Source organism: Palaemon carinicauda, chromosome 19, assembly GCF_036898095.1.
Source record: "Palaemon carinicauda isolate YSFRI2023 chromosome 19, ASM3689809v2, whole genome shotgun sequence".
NCBI classification, from domain to species: Eukaryota; Metazoa; Arthropoda; class Malacostraca; order Decapoda; family Palaemonidae; genus Palaemon; species Palaemon carinicauda.
In genome coordinates, this window is record NC_090743.1 from 71,677,472 (window position 1) to 71,703,564 (window position 26,093).

General features: G+C 40.5%; 1 protein-coding gene across 1 annotated transcript in view; it reads left to right on the plus strand.

The window, feature by feature from the left end:
* The window catches only part of mr (anaphase promoting complex subunit morula), a 226,098-nt gene that overhangs the window by 189,814 nt on the left and 10,191 nt on the right, over positions 1-26,093 (plus strand). Inside the window, exons 9-10 of the mRNA XM_068394152.1 lie at positions 16,057-16,181; positions 16,371-16,558. Of these exons, the coding sequence (XP_068250253.1) occupies positions 16,057-16,181; positions 16,371-16,558 (313 nt within the window). The remainder of the gene's footprint in view (positions 1-16,056; positions 16,182-16,370; positions 16,559-26,093) is intronic.

Sequence of the window (26,093 nt, forward strand, 5' to 3'; positions counted from 1 at the left end):
GGATCTTGACAAGGATGAACTTGCCATCCTCACCCCAAGCCTCAAACAGATATCTATTTCTTTCTGTGCTATAAGTGGGGCATTCAGTTAACAAATGCCTCATTGTCAAGGGTATCAAACCATTGTCACAATATGGTTGGTGTTGGCCAGCCAACAGAAACTCGTGTGTCATCCGAGTGTGACCAATTCGGAGACGACAAAGAGTAGTCTCCCATTTTCAGGGCATCCCATTATACCTCCAATGGGATTTAACAATCCCAATTTCTCTCAATTTATTTTCGGTTAAAGTATCCCATTGCTTTTGCCAATTGTTAGAAATAGAATTCTTAATTGCTGGTAAAATATCATTACAGAGAATGGGATACCTTCTTGGTAGCAACTCGGCTGCAGCACACTTTGCCAGTGAATTTGCCTTTTCATTATCTGAATGACCTGAACTGCGTTCCAGGAGTGGGTTAAGTTCCGACGGGGGACAAGTCATCGCAAAACTTTGTATGAGGAGAGGCATAGAGGGGAGAGATCCGCCTTCCACGACATCGTTCACAAAAGACCGAACACGTCGCCTGGAAGACTGATGCTGAAAAGCGTCTGAGATTTCTAGACATCCTTTCCTCAACTCGTTGCTAAGGGACTCTCTGAGAGAGGAGGTGTTGGACAGTTTCAAGGCGTGTTGTCGAAGCGAAGCCACAGCTCTGTGAAAGGTGTTGGCATGTGGCTGTTTAAGAAGATCGTGTCGTTGAGGAAGCTCCCTCGGGAGCTGCAGAAGGTCTGGTAACCATTCTACATGATACCATAGCGAAGCTGTTAGAGTCATTGATAAGTTCTTGTTTATTCTGACTTGGTCTAGGACCTTTTCACCAGACTGAACGGGGAAAAGCGTACACCTCTAAGCTGTCCCATCGTTCTTGGAATACATCTTGCTCGAGAGCCTGGGGGTCTGGGACTGGGGAATGGTCGAGTGGGAGCCTGAATTTCAGGGCCGTTGTGAGCAGGACTACAGTCAGTGGACCCCAAAAATTTAAGGCTGGTGGGTACAAGATGATTCAAAGACACTCGGAGCCCGCCATCTGAGTGAACCTGTTCAGATTGTCTGCAAGTACATTCCTGTTGCCAAGAATTGACGCGAGCAGATAGGAGCACCTAGCCGTCATCTGTCCATTTGAGTATTTATACTAATAGATGGTTCTCTAAAAGAGATATGCTAGTATCTTTCTGATTCGGGCCAACGGACGAAGATGGATTGGTGCAGTATAGGCCCCCCTCACCTTCTTTTGATGAAAGCATCAGTTCCAGAGGGGGGGCATGAGGAGATTGGCCTCTTTGCAGAGGTTCTTGTGTGTCACCCACCATTTGCGGTTCGTCTATAGGAGTTGGGAAATTGCGTAGCAAGAAAGCATCTCGAGATGATGTCAAGACGTGCAACTGCTTGCACATTTCTGCTATGAAGGGGGGATCCTGTCCTCCCTCCAACTGCCACCAATCTAGTTGGGGTTGGCTGAGTAAGAATGATATAAAACGGGGAGCCAGGTAACTAGTACTGCTTATGTTATTATAGCAATTCTCCATACTGATTGCCTTCGAGAAAAGAGAGCGGTCGGTAACTACCGAACGCAACCAACTACTCTTAAAGGCAGAGATTAAGACGTTGCTTCAATCTATTGTTGGACGTGTAATATGTGTAATTCTAGCTACGGACCGGTAACATAGAACTGTGAACAGGAAAAGCATATGGGCGTAGCCCGACTTAAGGTCATGTCTGGAACTCAGTTGGAGAACGTTGAAAACGTTCATAACGGAGATTCCTCCTTCTTAATATGAAAAATGTATGTATTTCTTCGTCTCTGATCGAAAACTGGCAGAAGTATTTAATGTTCCCTACTAGGGAACATATACTGTATGCTTATGAGAAGTTTTCGGTCCAAGTATTTGTAAGAGACTAAGACCTTCGATTGGAAAGAAAGGAAGGAAGTCCCTTTAAAGGCTGAACATAATACATTATGTCTGGTTACAGGAAGGTAGATGAGTACTGTAATGTAGTGTATAACCTGGTTTCAGTTAAGGAAATAGCTATACAACTTGTTACAACAGAGTTCTGATTGTAAGATATAGCCCTTATTGGCAGAAAAATCGCTTGCACCCATATGTACTTGCCCATCTGCGTTAGCGCATGCGTAATCTTTGCCTCCGAAACGTTTACAACGAATCTGGTTGCGGGAATAATGTATGTGCGACAAAACGCAACATTATTGCCTAAGGAATATTTGATTTTCGACTAGCTGTACTATTTTTTTTTTTAGGATATGCCCTCAGATGAAATATACAGTTTTTGAAGCGACTATTCTTCCGTTGGTTTTTCTATCCTCCTTTTGGGAGGGGCTCGCCAACATTCATGCAAGACCAGGTTGTCTGGTTCCCTTGTGGGCGATGTTTGTAACATTCGTAAAAGTAATGAAAAGATGCCCATGCTGTTGCTATTGCTCAAAATCATAAGCTAACACTGCTCCCTTGGGACTAAATGCTTGACACTGTAACCCTGTAAGGGTAAAATAGATAAAAAGTCTCAGAAGCCTATCGTGTAAAATGAGAATTCGTTGTGCTCAGAGGTACAATGACAGGAACAAGAGTTCCCCAAAAAGGGTGAAATCTAGTATGTGATGATTTTCTTCAACAAAACCATACATTAGGTTACCATCAACTGCTTTGCCATATGGGGTTGCCATCGCACGCTTTCTCGCTAGCGAGAAAAACTACCGTCTAATGCAGGCAAGACCTGCCAGGGAAAGTGAACTGGAATGTAAAAATTCTTCCTTCTGGCTTCCCTCCTGGCAGTAAAGGGTTTCTCGATGACGATAAACGATCACGAGCCGCCTGCTAATCCAACCACCAGAAGTGGGAGGGTGGAGGGAAGGTGACAGTGGTTCATTCGAAAACAAAATAATCGGTGCTGGTGAGACCAGCCTACCTGTCACATAGTAATGAGCTGGGAGTGTAGTGTGACTTTACGAGTCACGCTGCGCTGGATGACCAAGACCGTAGGGAGGTTGCTGGTTGACCGTAGAGTTTTCAGAGAAAACTCTTGATCGCGCGAACCATGAGATTCGACGTGACGAGAACCTAGGGGTTCTATGTGAAAGAAACTCGGAAATTGGTGGAGAACCTTATCGTGTAATGGTTACCCATGTAAAGGAGTTAGTATGGATCGAGAATCCATATTGCACAACCTTAATGGATCGAGAATCCATTTCGCACAACCCTAAGAGATCGTGAATCCATTTCGCGCGACCCTAAGGGATCGTCGTGACGAGAACCCTCAGGAACACTTTGACCGATTCCTAATGGAATTCCTCAGGAATCGTGTCGTGTGAACCCACAGGATTCAAGCGACGAGAAGCATGACAGAAACCCAAAGGAACTAAGTCATTGTTACTTGGAGGGAGATGGAAATTCTTAGGCAATGTGTTGTGTGAACCCACAGGCTTCACGTGACCAGGGATGACGAGAACCCGAAGGAACTATGTCATCGTTACCTAGAGGGAGAAGGAATCCCTCAGGCAACGTTTCGTGTGAACCCTAAACGGTGTTCATGCGACAAGAAGGATGATAGAACCCGAAGGAACCATGCCATCGTTACCTGGGGGAGATGGAATCCCTCAGGCAATGTGTCATGTGAACTCACAAAGTTCACGAGACGAGAATCCGAAGATTCTCTGTTATATCAGTCGACCAACTCAGCATAACAGCAGTTACGAGAGTCCGAGGGTTCAGTGTGACAAGAAGGAGAGGACTTTCAGCTACGGGAACCCGAAGGTACATGGTAGCACCCGGATTGAGTGCCCGTAGGCTCAGCGTAAACCGGTGTTGCACGGCCCCAAATGGTCAGCGCAATGGGAAACCCAAGTATCCCTGCCACGAGAGCCCGAGGGCTCAACGTGAGACCTGATGGGTCGGTGCAACGGGAAACTGAGGTTTCCCTCCCACATAAGCCCGAGGGCTCAACGTGGCAAGAGGCACGAGAGCCTGAGGGCTCTGCTCAACTAGGGTTGCGAGAGACTGAAGGATCAACACAACAGGAAACCAAGGTTTCCTTGTCAAGAGAGCTCAAGGGCTCAACGTGATGAGAGGTATGAGAGCCTTGGGCCTCAGCGTAACCAAGGTCGTGAGACCCCGAAGGGTCAGCGCAAGGATAGACCAAAACCTCCCTGTCACGAGAACCCGAAAGCTCAGCGAAATCATCGTTGCGAGAATCGACGCAACTGGAACTGGAAGATTCTAAGTCGCAAGTTAGTAAATAAATATCAGATCGTAACATATTTTTCCTTTTAGTATGTTTATTTATTTGAACTTCCTTTTAGTATGTTTATTTATTTGAACTTAATTTTATATCAATAAGTACATATTCAAGTTAAAAATCACAATGAACTGTACTGTGTGGTATGTACAAAGCACATGCTACTACATATGCATATCAAATGCATTAGCAATTATTTTCTTTCATTTCGGTAAATAAATACACAAATTGTAACATACTGTATTTTTCCTTTTAGTCTTGTGGTTATTTATTTACAATTAATTTTATATCAATAATTACTTACTGTATTAAAGTTAAAAAAACAACAAACAGTACTTTCTGGTATGTATGAATGCACAATGCTACTAGGTATGCACATCAAACACTTTAGCGATTTATTGTCTTTTCATTTCGGCAATTAAATAAAAGATCGTAACATATTTTTCCTTTTAGTCTAATGGTTATTTATTTACAATTAATTTTATAACAGTAAGTACACTCAAGTTGAAAAAAAAACAATGAACAGAACTTTCTGGTATGTACGGACTCACAATGCTACTACGCATATCAAACACATTAGCGATTTATTTTTCTTTCATTTCTATAAATAAATAATAGATCAGAAAATATTTTTTTCTCTTGATATCATGATTATTTAATTTAAATTTAATTGTATATGGTTTTTATACATTTCTTTTAAAGCTATTGTTATTAGTTATCATATGAATACTCTCTCTCTCTCTCTCTCTCTCTCTCTCTCTCTCTCTCTCTCTCTCTCTCTCTCTCTCTCTCTCTCTCTCTCTCTCTCTCTCTAAATAAATAAATAAATAAATAAATAAATAAATAAATAAATAGATAAATAAATAAATGAAATCTTTGTTTCTTTGCAAAGTTTCTATTGAATACTTACTGACCGAGCTGTAATGAATAATTTCCTAAGATTTATAATTAAACACCACAGAGTTAAAACTAAAAAATATCGTGCATCAGCAACATAACATGAATGAAATTTCGGTTAAGGTTGTGCGATTCAACACACAGTACAAGTAAATGAAATATGAGGGAAGCATTTCAAATAAAACTTGAAATTAGTATGCTAATTGGAAAATGATAGATCAAGTAATAATTGTTTTTTTTAGTAAATATGAAATATCCTTCGGTAGCATGCCTTAATGATAAAGGAGTTACAGTATTTGATCCGAAAATTGAGGTTGACGACGAATTAGGTAGGTTTGATCAACTGATTTGAATGTGAACAATAATTATAATTTCCAATGTTTTTAATTATAAATACGATAATAAAATGTGAACATTACATGCATTTTTATTGGATGCAGTTAAGTGAAACACCATGGAGAGAGAAGGACGAAACAATATGACAAAGGGATCAAGAGACATGAGACATGGGGAAGCAGTAGCCAAGTTCCTTTTTCGTGCACATCCCCTCCGCCAAATATACGCCAATGCAAATAAATTAGCGAAATCAAGGAATTTTGGAAATGAAAGAAGGAATGGGAATAGGTGGAATGAGGGATAAGAAAAGGGCTTTTAGAATGATTATTAAGATGAAAATGACGGATGATTGCTAAAAAAGCGAAGATGAATGAAGTCGCTAAAAATAGAGAAAATTAAGAGTTGGAAAGATACGTAGTAGATGTGTGTGTGGGAGAGCAATGTAAATGTACGAAAGGGTTTTGGGAAGGAATTGGGAAAAGGATTAACGATATAATAATAAGTGACGGGCAATGATAATGGGAGATATATCATACTAAATTATATCAGTGAGGTAATTATGTGAAAGTGAATGGTTATATCAGTGAGATAATATCGTGAAAATGAATATAGGTTGACGACGGACTACACTAGGATGATCAGCGGATTTGAATGTAAACAATGCATGAGATTATAATTCGCTATGTTTTTAATTATAGATATAATACTAAAATATGAATACTGTATTACAGTGATACCTCGGTACTCGACCATAATCCGTTCGAGATCCGTGTTCGACCTCCGATTTGTTCGAGTACCGAATTTTTTTTCCCCATAAGAAATAATGGTATATATTCTATTCCGTTCCCAAGCACTCGAACAGGCCCAAAATATTAATAAAACGTGTACCTAAACAACAATAATTATCTAAATGTGTATGAAATTGGTCAGAAAATCCTATAAAACAATTTTAAACCATTTACTGTACTAAAATAAAACAATTTTAAACCATTTTCTGTACTGTAGTGAACATACCTTTGAGCAGCGGTTCGATGGCATACAGGGATGGATGTGGAGAGGATGGAAGGGGGAGGTTACTGCTTGGAAGGAGAGTCCCCTTCCATGATGTGGCGGGGTAGTTCTCCTTCAGGAGTTGTTTCTCTCTCCAATGAAAGGGTGGGCAGATCTATTTCAGGGGTTTCTTCTCTTCTTTGTCTCTTCTTTGGAGGAGAAACAGGCTTTGATGTAGCAGCTTTCTTTTCTTTTGTGAAAAACTGGTCTATTGTTAATTGTTTCTTCCTCCTCTGCAGTATTCTTCGAAAATGATACATGACACTATCATTAAACATATGCACTGCCCGGTTTGCTACTGCAATTTCTGGGTGGTATTTTTCAGCAAAAGCCTGCACATCTGCCCACTTGGAACAAATTTCATTGATGAGAGAACTTGGAACATCCTCCCTTACCTCATCCTCTTCTGAAGATTCCTGCTCCACAATCAGATCCTGCTGCTGTTGTTGTTGCAGGTGCAACAATTCCTCCACAGTCAACTCGGTAGAATGGCTTTCTACAAGCTCATCAATATCATCCTTGTCGACCTCAAGCCCCAAACTCCTGCCCATGACAACAATTTCCTCAACGACATCAGTGTCATCAGAAATTACAGGGGTAGCAGTGCTTGGACCCGCCTCTGGTTGGAAACCTTCAAACTCCCTCTCTGTGACACATGATGGCCACAGCTTACGCCAGGCAGAGTTCAATGTCCTATAGGTCACACCTCGCCAAGCTTGGTCAATCATGTTAACAGAGTTGAGGATGCTGAAGTGTTCCTTCCAGAATTCCTTTAGGGTCAACTTCGTGTCACTGGTCACTTCAAAACACTTTCTGAAAAGGGCCTTGGTATAGAGTTTTTTGAAGTTTGAGATGACCTGTTGGTCCATGGGCTGGAGTATGGGAGTAGTATTGGGGGGCAAGAATTTGATTTTGATAAAGCTGTATTCTTCTTTCAAGTCATCCTCGAGACCTGGAGGATGTGCAGGAGCATTGTCCATAACCAGAAGACATTTCATTGGCAAGCTCTTTTCAATGAGGTAAGCCTTAACCTGGGGGGCAAACACTTCGTTTATCCACTCAGTAAAGAATTGTCTTGTGACCCAAGATTTAGTGTTCGAGCGCCACATAACTGGTAGTGCACTTTTACAAATATTATTTCGTTTGAACACCCGGGGGTTGTCCGAGTGGTACACTAACAAGGGTTTGATCTTGCAATCGCCACTTGCATTTGCACACAGCAACAATGTTAGCCTATCTTTCATTGGCTTGTGACCTGGCATCTTCGTCTCGTCCTTGGTAATGTACGTATTGGCTGGCATTTTCTTCCAAAATAACCCAGTCTCATCACAATTAAAGACTTGTTGTGCGATCAAATTTTGTTCATTTATGTACCGATCGAATTCCCCCACGTATTTATCGGCTGCAATTTGATCCGAACTAGCTGCCTCCCCATGCCTAGTAACACGATGAATACCTGTTCTATTACGAAACTTTTCAAACCAACCCCTGCTCGCTTTAAATGTAAATGAATCACTTTCACTGGTACTCGGACTTTTCTTCACTAATTCTTCATAGATATGCAACGCTTTTTCACAAATGAACGCTTCACTAACACTTTCCCCGGCCAACTGTTTTTCTTTAATAAATATTAAAAGCAACTTTTCCATCTCCTCAATCACTTGTGGCCTTTGCTTAGTTACCGCCGTAACTCCCGTTGCAACATTCGCCTTCTTAATCATTTCTTTATGCTTTAAAAACGTAGAAATGGTCGACTTCGCCATTCCGTATTCTACCGCTAAATCGGACACTCGTACACCATTCTCATATTTCGCTATAATTTCCTTCTTCAAGTCGATCGTTGTTCGCACTGTTTTCCTCTTCTCCTTCCCCTTAACACTCATTACTTTCTTGGGACTCATTATGAAAGCTAAAAAAGCAATTAAAAGCACTGAAAATCACTAAATCACAACGAATGCTGATCGCGCGTTGTCTGAGTGACGCTCTCGAGAGAACTGATGCTTCCCGAACAAGCGAGAGTGGCCGAGATGGCGCGATCATCACAAAGCCCATGCGGTCGTCACGTGTTCGGCTGGTCGAGTACCGAATTTTTGGTCGAGCACCGCAGCAAAAATTTCTCGAAAATTTTGGTCGAACTCCGAATTGTTCGAGTATAGAGTCGTTCGACTACCGAGGTATCACTGTACATGAATTATTATTGGATGCAGTTAAGTGAAACACCAGTTTAATCAAAATCCAGTTTACTGTATTCCAAATATAGCTGTAATTTTGTACCACAGTAAATGGGTATACACTGTACAGAGAGTGTTAGGATCAGCTGGGTGTAGAGATAGATAGTGTGGAGCGCAGCGCTCCCAGCGTAAAGGAGCACAGGCTATTTGAAATCTTTGCCCTGCTTGAATTTTATCACATCACCTTTTCTTATATTTTTTTTGAGTGTTCAGTAATTCTATGTTGCAGTTCTTCTTATTTACCTTTGTATACCATTTAGGTAGTAGGTTGGCCTGGGCACCAGCCGCCCATTGAGATACTACCGCTAGAGAGTTATGGGGTCCTTTGACTGGCCAGACAGTACTACATAGGACCTTTCTCTGTGGTTACGGTTCTTTCCCTTTGCCTACACACACCAAATAGTCTGGCCTATCCTTTACAGATTCTCCTCTGTCCTCATACATCTGACAACACCGTGATTACTAGACAATTCTTCTTCACCCAAGGGGTTAACTTGCATTGTAATTGTTGTAATTGTTCAGTGGCTACTTTCCTCTTGGTAAGGGTAGCAGAGACTCTTTAGCTATGGTAAGCAGCTCTTCTAGGAGGACACTCCAAAATCAAACCATTGTTCTCTATTCTTGGGTAGTGCCATAGCCTCTGTACCATGGTCTTACACTGCCTTGGGTTAGAGTTCTCTTGCTTGAGGGTACACTCGGGCACACTTTTCTATCTAGTTTCTCTTCCTCTTGTTCTGTTGAAGTTTTTATAGTTTAAATAGGAAATATTTATTTCAATATTGTTACTATTCCTAAAATATTTTATTTTTCCTTATTTCCTTTCCTTACTGGGCTATTTTCCCTGTTGGGGCCCCTGGACTTATAGCATCCTGCTTTTCCAACTAGGGTTGTAGCTTAGAATTTAATATTAATAATAATAATAATAATTATGTAAGACACTTTTTTCCTACTTGCAGTTACTATATTTTCCTTTTTTAAATATTAAACTTAGCCGGTGAATATATAATAGCTGACGTCTCCGACAGCTCGACAGATTCCCAAAAACTCGCGAGCGATCGCCGTGAAGGTTGCGGGTGTGACCACCAGCGCCGACTATCGGCCAGATACCGCATATACTTGTCAACATCTCCAGTTCTTCTCTGTCGGTCTTGTCGACAAGTTGGTTCCACTCGCTTTATGACCTCGAGTTTTCTACCGAATTGGTGAAGTACTTGGTTTTGGTTTTATTGCTTTCGCCGTGTTGGATTATTCGATTCTATCTTCAAAAGAAATGCTTTTGAAAGGAGAGGAAAAGTGTTTTGCCCTTGCTTTTTTTTTTATTTCTGGTTTTTCCATAGAGAAAAGATGGCCGACCCTTCCCTCAGTGTACGGAAGTGTGTTTAAGGCTTTTAGTAATTATTTTATCACTTTATAAATTATTGTTGATATTTATAGATTTTCCTCTATATATTTTATATCTCACCCGCCTTTATTAGGCCTCTTCGATTAGCTTTCCATTTAACATCAAGATAAATTTTATGTTTTGTTTATATGCGGCCTTTACCTATTCCTTGTAGGCGGTCCTAACTTGGAAAACGAAGTTAAACAACGTTGAGCCCATTCAACTTTTATTTTTGTTAAGTTTAAATCAATTGCTCTGTAAGAGTTATGAAATGAATATTTTTTAGAAAATATTTTAAGAAATATATTCTTTGAATAGTCTTCGTGCTGTTTTTTCAAAGATGAACTAACGTTTGGTTTATTTATGCTACGCAGTTTGCGCTCTATTGTTACGATAGAGAAAGAGAGAATCACGGTTTCACTTTGCAGAAAGAGTAAATCGATTTTGACGTTTTGTTCATTCTTCTTTCAAACTGAAGTGTTTTAGATACTAATTTAAAGGAACTTGTTAATTTTCAATTTCTTAGTCCTTTCAGTTTTTTCCTTTGGTCAAATAACCTGTTTTATTGACGAAGGGTGAGTGGGCCATTCTCTTGTGTGTGACAAGAGAGAGAGAGAGAGAGAAAGAGAGAACGATCCGATCTTTATTCTCGTCCCAAGTCTCTGTACAAGGAGTTTTGGAGCGAGTAACGTTGTTCTCGATTCAGTTTTTTTTTTTTACTCTCGTCCCAAGTCTCTGTACGGGGAGAGAGGATAAAACGTTTTAGTTTTTATTCTTGTCCCAAGGCACTGTACGGTGAGAGATTGAAAATGTAGTCCTTAGTGAACTAGTGTTTAGTCTCCTCCCCAGTCACTGATCTTTTTAACTTTATATATTTCCGTTTTATTCGATATATATGTATATGTTTATTGATTTTTGCATGTGTGTTTCATTTTGTACTAATGTGCTTACATTATACGACTCATTTCGCAATTCTAACCTTTTGATGTAAGGGAGAATTGCGTGCTTCAGGTAGAAATCAGTATTATTCATGACTAATGTGAAATTATTGAAAAATACGATATCAGTGAAGTAAGTGCAAAAAACATGTTCTGTGTTGTGGAGGGTTCGTTTGTTCGTGCTTGTCGCTCCCCTAGTCCGAGACCTCTTTCAGGCTCCCCTGCACCAGGGAGAAGTAATGTCGTAGGGTCGCGGTAAAGGCAATGTTTTGCCAACACAGACGTTACCGTCGTCTCGGCCCGTTCCGACTCCCGTTGATCCTAAATGGGTTGTCCTGCGGGACATGCAGACTAAGCTTGCCTCCCTTATGGAGGAGTATGACGTTGAGCAGGTTCACGATGATCCTTCGCTTTCGAGTCGCCGTTACGCTGAACGAGACTCTGGCCGTCAGCCGCCCAAACGAGTATTTACTCGTCCGTTTGACGTTGGTGCTGACGTTTCTTGTACTTTGAAACGTGATGTCAGTAGTTTTTCACGTCAGTCACGTGACATGGATCCTCCCTCGCTGCAGTCTCGTGTTGACTTTCAGCCGCTGCCGCAGTCTCGTGTTGACGTTCAGCCGCTGCCGCAGTCTCGTGTGGACGTTCAGACCCGCTGCCGCCGCAGCCCCGACCTGACGTTCGCCGACCGGCTATGTTGCCTCGACGTGACGTTGAGCGTCAATCACCGCAGTCGGAGGTTGTTTTGACTGCTCAGTCTATGCAGTCAAGGCAATTCCGACGTGACGTCGAGCGTCAATCAACTTCAGTTGTTGTTGTTGGTCAGTCACAAGGATTTCAGTCCTTTCAGCAGCGGCGTGACGTCGCTTCCTCTACTGCTACTGCTGCTCCTTTGCTTGTTGACATTGCCTGTCAAGCGTTGCCGCAGCGACAGGTCTCTCCTTTTCATGAGACTCGGCAATTGTCGGACGAGGTTCCTTCAGATGAGGAAGTTGCTGATCCCCCTCCTACTGATATTCCTTAGGGGACTTTGTCAGACGGAGAGGAGCCTAAAGCTGCTCAGCCCTCTATGGATTTTAAAAAAATCATGCTGATTTTTAAGGATCTTTTTCCGGACCCTTTTGTAACTGCTGCTCCTCGTTCGCCTCCGTCAGAGTTTACGCTAGGCCTAGCTACTTCGAAGCCTTCGTTTACTAAGCTAGTGCTCTCTCGCTCTTCTAAGAGAGCTTTACGTTTGCTAGGCGACTGGTTGATCACCAGGAGGAGTTTGGGGAAGACAGCCTTTGCTTTCCCTCCTTTTAAACTGGCTTCTAGAGCGGGCGTCTGGTATGACACGGGAGAAGTTCTCGGCTTGGGAGTTCCTGCCTCTGCCCAGGGAGACTTCTCAAGCCTCGTAGACCCTCCCCGTCGCCTGGCCATGAGATGCTCCAAGATTTTATGGTCGGCTTCAGAGCTAGACCATCTCCTGTTAGGAGTTTTTTCGAGCGTTTGAAGTTTTTATTTATTGGATTGGTCCCAGGGAGCCTTAAGTAAGAAGGTCTCTCCAGCTGTCAATGTATTGCTGTACAATTATGTCATGCATGAACAAGGCTATCAGGGATGGCTCCAATGATCTGACAGCCACGTTCACTGCAGGAACAAGGCTATCAGGGATGGCTCCAATGATCTGGCAGCCACGTTCACTGCAGGAGTACTTAAGATGTAAGTGCGCTTAATGTGTTCACTGTCAAGACAAACTTCACGATGAAGACTACCAAATCTGTCTTGGCAGCAGTAAGGGAAGGCGACTGGATGGTCTCTCTCGACCTTCAGGATGCATACTTCCACATCCCGATTCATCCAAACTTTCAACAACATCTGAGGTTTGTGGACGGGAAAGTAATGTACCAATTTCGAGCACTGTACTTCGGCCTCATTCCTGCTCCTCTTGTTTTTACAAGGCCCTTGCAAAAAGTAGCAAGCTTTCTACATTTTTTGAGGATTCAGAGCCTCCCTTTATTTTGACGACTGGCTAATCAGGGCGTCGTCATTATATCGCTGTTTGGAGAGCCTCTAATGGACATTAGACCTAACCAAGGAGCTAGGTCTCATAGTGAACGTAGAGAAGTCGTAACTTACAGTACCCCAACCCAGACTATTCTTTATTTGGGAATGGAGATACAGTGTCTGATTTTTCGGGCCTTTTCGTCTCCCACAAGAATGGAACAAGCTCTGTTAAAAGTCCTTCACTTGCAAGAGAAAAACAGTTGCTCTGTAAGAGTTTGAACTAGCCTCGTGGGAACTCTTTCATCGCTGGAGTAGTTTATCTCTCTGGGGAGACTCAACCTATGCCCTCTCCAATTTCACCTTAAACTTGGAACAAGGAGAAGGGCTTAGAGAGTATCTCTTTCCCAATCTCCAACTCAGTCTAGACATGTCTGACTTGGGGGGACAGCAACATCAGACTTCGAGAAGGTCTTTCTCTTGCGATCAAGAACCCAAACCATGTGTTGTATTCAGATGCATCGGATTTGGGTTAGAGAGCTCCACTGGACAGTCTGGAATGCTCGGGTCTTTGATCCACGGATCAGAAGGAACTCCATTTAAGGCAAGTAACATCTCTCCTTTGGCGAGATTTGTGCAAGGAAAAATGAATGTCTTGGCGGACTGCCTCAGCAGAAAAGGACAAGTCATCTCCATGGAGTGGACGTTGCATAAGACTGTGTGCGAGAAGCTATGGATGACATGGGGTCAACCCACCATAGATCTTTTTGCGACTTCACTGACAAAGAGGCTCTCAACTTACTGCTTTCCAGTTCCAGATCCAGAGGCAGCCCACATAGACGCTTTCCTGCTGGACTGGTCTCACCTGGACGTTTATGCCTTTCCACCTTTCAAGATCCTAAACAAGGTGCTGCAGAAGTTCACCTCTCACGAAGGGACCAGGTTGACATTGGTTGCTCCACTCTGGCCCGCGAGAGAGTGGTTCACACAGGTACTTCTATGGCTGGTAGACGTTCCAAGAAGTCTGCCGTTACGGATGGATCTCTTGCGACAGCCTCACGTAAAGAGATTTTACCAAAGCCTCCCCACGCTTCGTCTAACTGCCTTCAGACTATCGAAAGACTCTCTTGAGCTCGAGGGTTTTCGAAGGAGGCAGCTAGAGCGATCGCGAGGGGTAGAAGATCCTCTACCATCAGGACCTATCAGTCGAAATGGGAGGTATTTAGAGACTGGTGCAAGTCCTCCTCTATTTCCTCTTCCAAGTGCCTCTGTAGCGCAGATTGCGGATTTTCTGCCTTATCTGAGAAACTGTCGCTCCCTCTCTGCATCCACCATTAAAGGCTACAGAAGCATGTTAGCTTCTGTTTTCAGGCATAAGGGTTTGGATCTTTCTAATAACAAAGATCTCCAAGACCTGCTTAAGTCTTTCGAGACTTCCAAGGAGCTTCATATTTCGACTCCTGCTTGGAACTTGGACGTGGTCCTACAGTTCCTTATGTCAGACAGGCTTGAACCATTAAATTCAGCCTCCCTGAAGGATCTTACCCTCAAGACACTTTTTTTTGGTGAGCTTGGCTTCGGCTAAAAGGGTTAGTGAGATACATGCTTTTAGCAAGAACATCGGCTTCTCCGCTAATAAAGCAGTATGCGCTCTTCAACTTGGTTTTTTTTTTTTTTTTTTTTTTTTTTTTGGCCAAGAATGAACTTCCGTCTCGTCTTTGGCCTAAATCATTTTAAATCCCCAGTCTTTCTGAGATTGTGGGGAATGAAGTTGAAAGAGTGCTGTGCCCCGTTAGAGCTCTTAAATTTTGTTTATCCAGAACTAAACCGCAACGAGGTTGTTCAGAGGCTTTATGGTACTCCGTTTAAAAAGCCCTCTTTGCCCATGTCTAAGAATGCGTGGTCTTATATTATTATACTTTTGATTCGGGAGGCACACTCTCAATTAAGTGAGAAGGATCATAATTTACTTTAAGTCAATGCTCATGAAGTTGAAGCGATAGCAACTTCTGTAGCGTTTAAGCAAAATAGACCCATTAAAAGTATTATGGACGCGACCTTTTGGAGAGGCAAGTCGGTTTTCGCTTCATATTACTTGAAAGATGTCCAGACTCTTTATGAGGACTGCTACACACTGGGACCATTCGTAGCAGCGAGTGCAGTAGTGGGTGAAGGCTCTACCACTACATTCCCTTAATCCCAATATCCTTTTATTCTACTCTTGAAATTTTTAATCTTATATTGGGTTGTACGGGAGACTAAGAAGTCTTTCGCAATCTTTTTGATTTGGCGGGTGGTCAAAATATTGTTTCTTGAGAGCGCCCAGATTAAGGGTATTGATGAGGTCCTGTTATAGGGGTGTTCACCCTTGTTATAGTAGCTCCTGGGAGTCTTTCAGTATCCTAAGAGGATCGCTGGGCTTCGTGAGGATAGCGGACAAATGAGGCAGAGTAATATTCAGAGTCTGCTTCCTTACCAGGTACCTATACTTAAGTCTGTTTTTTGAATAGTTGTCAAAAACTCTTGAGCATATACGCCTTTATTGTATTAATACTGGTCTCTACCCACCACCATGGGTGTGAATCAGCTATTATATATTCACCGGCTAAGTTTAATATTTAAAAATGATATTTTGATTATAAAATAAATTTTTGAATATACTTACCCGGTGAATATATAAATTAAAGGCCCTCCCTTCCTCACCGATAGAGACCTAGGGGACTGAGAAGAACTGGAGATGTTGACAAGTATATGCGGTATCTGGCCGATAGTCGGCGCTGGTGGTCACACCCGCAACCTTCACGGCGATCGCTCGCGAGTTTTTGGGAATCTGTCGAGCCGTCGGAGACGTCAGCTATTATATATTCACCGGGTAAGCATATTCAAAAATTTATTTTATAATCAAAATATAATTTTTGTAAAGTATTATACATACTGTTTTCTGAATTACAGACTCGGCTCCTGCATCCTGGAGTAAATACAACAGATGTTCTTCATGCATACATATCTGCAATTAAAGCCCTTCGTGTGCTTGACCCTAAGGGCGTCTTGTTGGAACTGGTATCTGAACCAGTGAGGTAATTAGAATCAGTCTGTATGATCAAGGAAGGAGGCTTTTGTATTATAATTTAGATAGGGAATTAAAAGTGCTGCTAATCAAGCACCATTTATACAACCAAGTGAGAATGAAATGAATGGAGCCATGATATTCCAAGTATTCCTTATTGATATAAAAAATCATTATTTAGTAACCTTATTTATTACAGGCAATATCTTCGAGGTCGGGAAGACACTGTCAGATACATCGTTACGAGTTTGACAGATGAAAGCTGCTCTGAGCTATCCGAAGAGTTGCTTGTCGCAGCACCCTTAGTGCTTGACGATTCCCAGAGCGAAGATGACAACATGGATAACTGGGAGACCTGGACTCCGGATCCTGTGCATGCTCATAGCTGTAGGTTGAGTTCGAGTTCTTTATATTCACTTTCCAGTATAGTAAATAATCAGTTGTTCTGTAACTGAAGTATAAACCTACACTATTTATATTGGTATTACTTTCGGCGAAGCTGAAAGGACACACAATTAAAATTTAGTGAGGTTTAACTACCCATCCCTCTAGTTAGCAGGGGATGGGGGAATAGCTAGCTACCCCCCTTCACTCACACACCTGTGACTGAGTTCACTTTGCTTTTGGCTCAGATGGAGAACAGTTGTTGCTGCTGCTTTTCCTCCTCGCATTTATTGGACTGCTATTAATTCTGTTTATGCTTTTACTTTTCAGCGTTTGTGCGTGTGTTGACTTCCTGTGGCCATACGTACCTGCCCTGGTTCTGAGGGCCGCACCTTTAGTTCTTTTATGACCGCTGAGGACACGGATCCTCACAGCCTGTGCCCGGTCAGCAAGGGTCAACGGTGTGATGAATTGAACAAGTGTAATGAGTGTCGTGAGTGGTCTGCCTCCCAGTGACAAAGATTAAGGCAACGACATAAGAAGAAGTCTAGGTGGGACTCTTCTCCTTCGAAGGAAGGTCACTTCAAAGGAGAAGAAAACTAAGGTTTCCTCTTCCACTTTCCAACCTTCCTCCGGAGCTCCTGCGCGGTCGGCCTCCTCCAGGGGACCGTCTAGCAGAAGTACAGGCCACTTAACTCTGGACAACCTTGGTCCCTGAGAGTTGGAGTAGCTTCCCCTAGCAAAGCGGCCATGCCTCACCCCCCAGGGATGACCATGTCACTTTCTCCCTTGTTTCTGGTTTGACAGTCCTTGGGTATACCGGGTCCGCTCTGTAAGGAGGCCCTGCTGCAGCTGCTGCACTGGGGTGCTGGTTTGCAGCGTACGTCGGCGACGGAGGTGGCTTCTTTGGTTCTCGTCAACGTTGTTGTGTCGGAGAACTCATCTACTGCCAACATTCCTGCCTCTTCTGCTTCTTCCGCCGTTGCCAAAGACTGTGCTCCCCCCCCCTTCACCTTTAATGTATATGTCTGGGTCTGGATGTACAGTGAACCCTCGTTTATCGCGGTAGATAGGTTCCAGACCCGGCCGCGATAGGTGAAAATCCGCGAAGTAGTGACACCATATTTACCTATTTATTTAACATGTATATTCAGACTTTTAAAACCTTCCCTTGTACGTAGTACTGTTAACAAACTACCCTTTAATGTACAGAACACTTAATGCATGTACTAACGTACCCTAAACTAAAACAGGCACAAATATTAAAGGCGACTTTATATCATGCGTTTCCTAAACACGCCAAAAAGCACGATAAAAAATGGCAACTAATGTTTTGTTTACGTTTATCTCTAATTATAATGAAGAAACAAACGCATTTACACATCTGTGTATAGGTTAGTTTCTGCATCGATTATATTGATTATTCAGTACAGTATGTTGATTTGGTTATTACTAATGTTTTACTTAATTTTTCTTAGGACTTCCAAATGAAATGTTTTTCTTTATGACACCGCCTGAAACGACGGCGTCATAAAGTACGCTCAGTAAACAAACTAAGGAATTTAATGCGCATGATGAAAGTGATAAATAATGATATTACAGTAAAAGCTTTAATAAAATATGTTATTACAAATATTATTTACCGTATCTATATAAAATCATACATACGTAGCAAAGCAGGAAAACAATCTACGAGAGAGAGAGAGAGAGAGAGAGAGAGAGAGAGAGAGAGAGAGTTGTTTTACATACGTAAATGTAAATTTTAAACAAAAAAAAAAATAGCCCCATTTCATATAAAATAGATTACAAATATTTTACTTTATCATATTACAGTAGTCTGTATAATACTGTAAAGTTCAGTACAGTATGTTGTTGTTAAAGTCGTGGCGATGAAATTCTCACGAAACAAAAACACGCCATTTGAGTACAACAGCTGATTCTCTCTCTCTCTCTCTCTCTCTCTCTCTCTCTCTCTCTTTCTCTCTCTCTCTCTTCGTGTTATACAATACTTACATTTAGATGAAGAAGCTAAAATTAGTTTTCTTAGTGTCAATTAAATACGAAACGAAATAATTAGGCCGAGTCTACATCCATTTCAATCATAGCTAAAAATACGGCATCCGATTTCATCAGCAAACCACTATTTTTTGGGAAATATCATTTTATTCTAGAAAATTGCCACTCTTTAAATAGTTAATTGCACATTAAGAAAGCGTGTACTTTTGTTTTTAAATTTCGGGTTTGTTTTAAAAATCGAGTATTGTTGACTTCTTTTTTTTTTTACTTTTGGCTGTGATTAGATCAGCTGTCATCTAGCTGCCGCTCTTGAGTGTGTACGAATATACTAACAAAGTATCATTTATACCATTTCTTAACTTATTCAAGCCGTCTACAGTATACAGTTGATATTACATAAGCACCAATGTGTTATAACCTATCAAATTTTTTTGTTTATTACATTTAACCCCCCCCTCTCTCTCTCTCTCTCTCTCTCTCTCTCTCTCTCTCTCTGTAGGCTACTTTTCACTACCTCCCATTCCTTACCTCTCTCTATCTCTCTAACAAATGATATCTTTGTTGCTCCTCAAAGTTTCATTTATATTGAAAATCAATCACGATTCAATTTTCCTTACTTTCTCCAATCTCGCACCATCGGTCACATCGCGGTATTTTCGATATTTCTGGAAAATCCGCGATATATGTATATACATGGGTTATGAAAAAAATCCGCGAAGTGGTGAATCCGCGATGGTCGAACCGCGAAGTAGCGAGGGTTCACTGTACTCCCCGGATACGACAAAAATGGACAATAGTAGTTTTACTAGTCGAGAACTTAAATCCATTCATATCGGCCCACTGGATAATTTTGTCAAGAGAGAGTTGTATTTTTCTCTCAGCCATTGCCATTCCAGCACCAGCAAATGATATTGAGAGATCATCCACAAATAATGTTGAGAGAATATCCCGGGGAATGACTGAGGATATCCCATTAATTGCTAGTGGAAACAGGGTTACACTCAGCACACTCCCCTGAGGAACTCCTTCCTGACACTTACTCTCTGATAGAGCTTCCCCCACTCTCACTTGAAAAACTCTATGTGAAAGAAATGACTGAATAAATAGTGGTTGTTCACCCTTTAATCCCAATTCATGAATTGTTTTAAGAATACCATATCTCCATGTGATATCATATGCCTTTTCAAGGTCAAAAAAGACTGTCACATGGTGCTGTTTGGAAGCAAAGGCTTCACAAATAGAGGACTCGAGTCATATCAACACATCAGTTATTGAGTGCATTTTTCTGAATCCACATTGAATCGGTGATAAAATACCCTTCTTTTCAAGGTACCACATCAACCTTGCATTGACCATCTTCTCTATGATTTTACATAAACAAGATGTCAATGCAATAGGTCGATAGTTTGCTGCTAAAAACTTGTCCTTACCTGGTTTTAAAAAGGCTAAAATAATGGCTAGTTCCCAAACACTTGGGTAACTATGATCATGCCATATTCTATTAATAATGCTTAAAATAAATAACTTTGTATTAAAATGTACATGTTTAACCATTGCATATGGAATTCCATCAGGTCCAGGGGCTGTATCATTACATGTAGCGAGTGCGGAATCAAGTTCTCTTTCAGTAAAACGAGAATTATATGATTCTTCCTTTACTGTTTCAAATTTAAAATTTTCTTTTCTTCTATGCTCCTGTACTGGTGACTAGGAGCTGCTACACTCTTACGTAATACATTTGAAAAATGGTCAGCCAGGGCATTGCTAACTTCATTTGCTTCTGTCACATACTGACCATTCACTTACAATACTGGTGGTGGGTTTGGGGTAAATTTACCCGCAACCTTTTTTATTTTCCTCCACACAGATGATGTTGTGTTCTACAATTAATGGAGGAAACAAAAGCCACCCAAGATTGGCGTTTAGCTTCTTTCAGGGCATGACGAAACTGTGCTATACACTTTTTGTATGTTATCAAATTCTCATCCGTACGTCGTCTAAGCAATCTAGTCAGAAATTTTCTGGTGGCTCTGTGCAAGGCTGTTAATTCTGAAGACCACCACGGGACTGGTCGTCTTTTGAATAGTCCTATGGTTTTGGAAACCGAATTGATTCCTGCTGTATGGAGAGTTCCATTCAGTAGGTCTATGGCATCATCAATACTCTCAAACTGCTCTGCACTACCCTCGATTTCACTTAGCTCACGAATTTTAACCCCGTCTGCTTTGTCTAGATTCCATCGTGGCGATCTTTGTAAAGGCGTACCCTTGTTGGTGTTTATAAGGATTGGTGCATGATCACTAGTATGCCAATCATCTAATGTCCTCCAATCGAAATCAAGAAGGCATTAGAGCTTGCAATTGAAAGGTCAATGCATGACAGAACATGGAAGTGTGTGGGCTCTCCTGTATTAAGGAGTCCCACATCCTCATTCTCCACAATTGATGAGATAATATTGCCCCTTGTGTTTGCCAAAACATCAACCCATAATGGATGTCTACCGTTCATATCTCCCAGTAAGAGAAAAGGTTGAGGGAGTTGTTGAATGACCTCTACTGAATCATCATATAAAATACTATCATTTGGAGGTAACTACAAAAAGCATATAGTATATTTTCTCCCTACAGAATATCGATTTTTACGGATAGACAAAGGTATTTGGGGAACATCTAGACGAACGTACATGAGACTTATACCATGCCTCCCTGCTTGTTGATTATATGGTGTTCTATAGCTAACATACTCCTGAGGATTAGGAGTGTTAGCATCAAGCTTACTTTCCTGTAGACCAGGGGTCGACAACCTTCTGAACATAATGTGCCACTTGATAATTAATACCATTATCTTTACTACCTTGTGTGCCAATTGTTATTTCTAGCATATAGGAAAATCAAAATTATAATTGTTCAGCATGTAGTGACCATTTTAATTATAATGTAATTTCTTGAACATACATAACATAAATGTAATAATTTTGTTGCATTTTGTATTCTTTTTTTTTTTTTTTCTCTTTTTATAAACATCTTATATTTCAAGATTATACCTCACCATATCAAAGGCCAATGCTGTGATGGAAGCTGAGGATGTGCTTCATGTGTGAATATAATTTTCTTGATGAATTGTGCAGAACAATTTCAGAATGGATTGCCCAATTTTATCCCCAGCCATTTCATAAAGCCCTTATTTTTTCCTTCTCTAACAGGAGCACCATCTGTTGTAATGGCAAAAATTTTCCTATGTATTCCTCTCTGTTCCCAAAATGGTCAGTGAATTCCTTCAGTACGTCGTCTCCCTTGGTATTGTCATACATAGGTTTAAGACAACATAGCTCCTAGTGTACCTATGTGTCACTTTACCTGGTATAAACAGCCAAGCAGGGAATTCCATTGATATCCAAGCTTTCATCCAGTACATTGAGTACATGTGTTCTTAAAGCAACCGATTACTGCTGATTTACATTATCAGCCATTTCAGAAATATGTCTCTCAACAGTTCTAGCTGAGACAGACATGTCTTTTATCCTTGAGATGAAAACTTGTTTGTTAAATATGATATCAAACATAATATCAGTGCACTTTAGGAAAGTTGCTTTTAAAAATCTGCATCAGTAAGTCTTTCCATGCTTAGAATTAAACAAAGCTAGTTTGTAACTGGCTTCATGTTCATTGTTTTTGCTAGCATTCAGATTTTTTAACACATTACTTCCTTTCTCATAGCGGGTAACTGCTTTCTTAATCATCTCAAATTTTTCAGCAACATCCTTGAAGCCCTTATTTTCTTTTGTTCCAAAGTGTGGTTTAACAAATGATGTGCAACACATGACAATTTCGCAGCTCGATCATTCTACTGAATAAATCCAAAGTCATTTGTCCATGATGACTGAAATAATCGGACATCAAGCTTGATTATTTTCACATTAGCCATGGTGACAATGAATTAGAAAGACTCACTGAAACAACAGGAACCATACTCACATAGCTTAATGAAGATCTCAAGGAATTGTAAAAGGGACCATACTCAGTTACCCCATCGGACCTGATTGGGGAAATTACTTGATTCTGGATTAAGGCATGCAAGATCGTATTTGTGCTTACCAGCACATATAGGAATAGAAACATAGATAGATAGATAGATAGATAGATAGATATAATAATTCAAATCATAAAGTATAGCAAACAATGAAAATGAAAGTATTAATGCACAATACACTCCCTCTCTCTCTCTCTCTTTCTCTCTCTCTCTCTTAGTGTTTGTTAGTATTTTTCGTTGCTCATTCAAATCAAGTGCCGTGCTATAAACAAGCACGCCTCGTGCCAAGTTTGGCACGCGTGCCATATGTTGCTGACCCCGGCTGTAGACATAAAATTATGGGGAAAAGTTCATGAATTAGGATCTTAAGTTCTTCATATTTGGCCCTTAAACCCTGACAATTCCTCTGCAAAATGGAGGAGAAAACTATGGATTACTTCTGGAAGACATCTTGGATGAGGTCTTCCCATTAGCAGTTTTTAATCTAACATTATTATATACCTATACTTTTCTTCAGAGATGGTCTTTGGGTCCTTCTGATCTATTTGTTGAGGCTGATGGTGGACCTCAACTTGAATTTCTGATTTATTCAGTTTATCTTCTGGTTCATTAGAAACATCAACAGACAAAACATCAAATTTATTTGATGTCATAACTTGAGTATTTCTAATGGAGGGGGGTGAGAGAGATGGAGGTCTCTCTCTTTTACTATAAATTGATGGTGGGTGTCTAGGTTTTTGCACCTTTCCCACTGAAGGTGCATCAGGTAAGTTGGTTTTAAATGGAACCTCCATCAAATCAGGCAAGGACTTGGCCTGTGAGAGGTTTGTACTAGTTTTTGTAATGGGGGATGAGGGTTGTACAGAAATGGGTAATGCCTTAGTGTTAATACGCTGTGGTAAAGCCTCAGTAGGTAATATGCTTACCTCATCATTTGACATTTTATCAGATGGTATACTTCTTTTTCTAGAGCTATTGGCAGCACTAGGTGGGTTTGATTTTAATGCCTTGGCATTGCTATTTGATTTATCTAATAGTCTTTTGGCATGTCCCATACTTATATGTTCCAAACTAGATTTTTTAAGGGCAGCTTCTTCCAACTTATACCACTTGTAGCTCTTGTCTGTGGATTTATGATTCAAGGTTCAATTTAAACACCTCTCTCCATGTGCACATTCTCCATGGTAAAATTTGGAGCAAATACCACATATTTTCTCATTTTTGTAAACCTTAGACGGATGTCCAAACTTAAAACAATTAAAACACTGCAGTGGCTTCTGCTTGAATGGTCGTACTTTAATTATTTTGTTTACAATAATAATATGGAATGGTACATCAGCATCCTGGAACGTAAGGATTATCATTGATGTACCAGGGATTTTATGAACTTTCCATACACTTAGTGGACACATGGCCAGTATCTCCTCCTCTGTAAATTCATATAGATCTCTGTTAAAAACTAACCCCCTTCCATAGCTAAAATTTAGGTGGGGTTTGACATCTAACTTAATGTCATCATTACTTGTTTTCATGTTGGACAATATTACGGACCGTGTACTCGATTTGGCATGGATAAGGAAACTATTTTTTCCAAAACGAGATATATCGCCTGGTGCAATAGTTCCTACTTTTTTTCTAAATCAATTTGCATATTTTAAAATAATTTCCTGTAACCCCCATTGATTCAGCTATAATCCACATTGGTGGTTTTGGCTTATTCTGGGAGGGCATAACTAAATCTGCGTCTTTTTCCAAGCAATCGGCAGGCCTATACACATCCAGGTTCTTTGGTACCTTATCGCAGAGAGCAGCTGTGACATTCAAGTTATCAATTTTAATATTATTCAAGTTACTTATTGCACTAAATGCTTTGTCATAACTACTGTAAGATATCCATGAATCCTATGTTTCAGCTTCAAGTTTCATCCTCATTTCTTTTACGCATCCATGACATTCAAATACTTTATATAGATCATCATAATTTGTCTCCATTGAAATTTGGGTAACATGAAGGATTCAAAGTTTCCTCGTGTTACACAAATTACTCGATTTTGAAATATCAGTAGAATGGTCCTTTCCCGTTCCGAGGTCATCAACAGAACTTTCCCTATTCACATTATCAGAGGTCGTCAACAGTGCTGGGGTGGGGCGGGTTGGGGAGGGGGGAGCAAATCCAGGGGATGGGGAGTCAGTATTTGAAGGGTCCATACATAAGGGTGGGATTTTCTTTGTTTTTTGTTGGTTACTTTGTTGGTTTACCTAGTACAGAATTTTAAGAAAGTATCATACGTTGGAAAGGAAATTTGCATTCTCCAATATCGGCACAATGAGAGTATACTTCCCAGATGGTCCACTCCATACCCTACTCGAAGGATAGCATCAAAACAGATATAGAGGCACAGGTGTAAGCTAAACTCGCCTGTTAGGACTGAGAACAAGGATATATGGAATCATCCTCCCCATATCTGTAATGATGTGATGGGCTTCCGGACAAAAGCCAAGAGTCCCACCTCAAGGATTGGATCCACCTGGATTCTGATGATCCAACCCTTGAGAGTAGTTCCGCCAAAAAGATCCAATTCATCTTTGGGATGGCTGAGATCATCCAATACTCTCATATATAGCTTTGAATGCGAATACCTCCCAACTGTGATCCCTTCTCCCATTCATCTAAGCAGCCAGTAATAATGAATGTGGAAATATCCACACTTTAAATAAAATAAAAATAAATCGATAAATAAATAAATTAACAAATAAAATAAATATATAATATATATATATATATATATATATATATATATATATATATATATATATATATATATATATATATATATATATATATATATATGCATACATCTACATACACTACACACATACATACATATACAGTAGGGTCCCGAATTATGCGAGAATTTGGTCGATCAATGACCTCGTATAAATGGAAAATCATATATTTCGAAACACACAAGAGAAATAATTCCATTTGGGCCATGGCAACCAGCAACTTGCCTATTCTATTTGTTTACTACCTATTTCCAATACTTTCTATGTACTATACTGTATTTCTTTATAATATCAAATTGTTCTTGTAAATAAATCAAACATTTAATATACTTTAAAGTTCTAATAACTTGAAAAATGGTTAAAATTACAACCAGGATGGGTATAAACACCATATATTTCCTGTTATAACACGACCCAAAATACAAACAAATTTTAATGTTTGTCATATCTATTGTATAAGACAACTGGTGAATAGCAAAACCATCACTCAATAGACTAGCTTTTGTTGTATCATTGAAAATCCAGAATTATCAAAATAAAGGCGATTTTATATCATGCGTTTCCTAAACACGCCAAAAAGCACAATAGGAAACGACAACCAATGTTTTGTTTACGTTTATCTCTGATCATAACGAAGAAACAGACGCATTTACACATCTGTGTATAGGTTAGTTTTTGCATCGACAGCAATCTTACCAAGTATTGA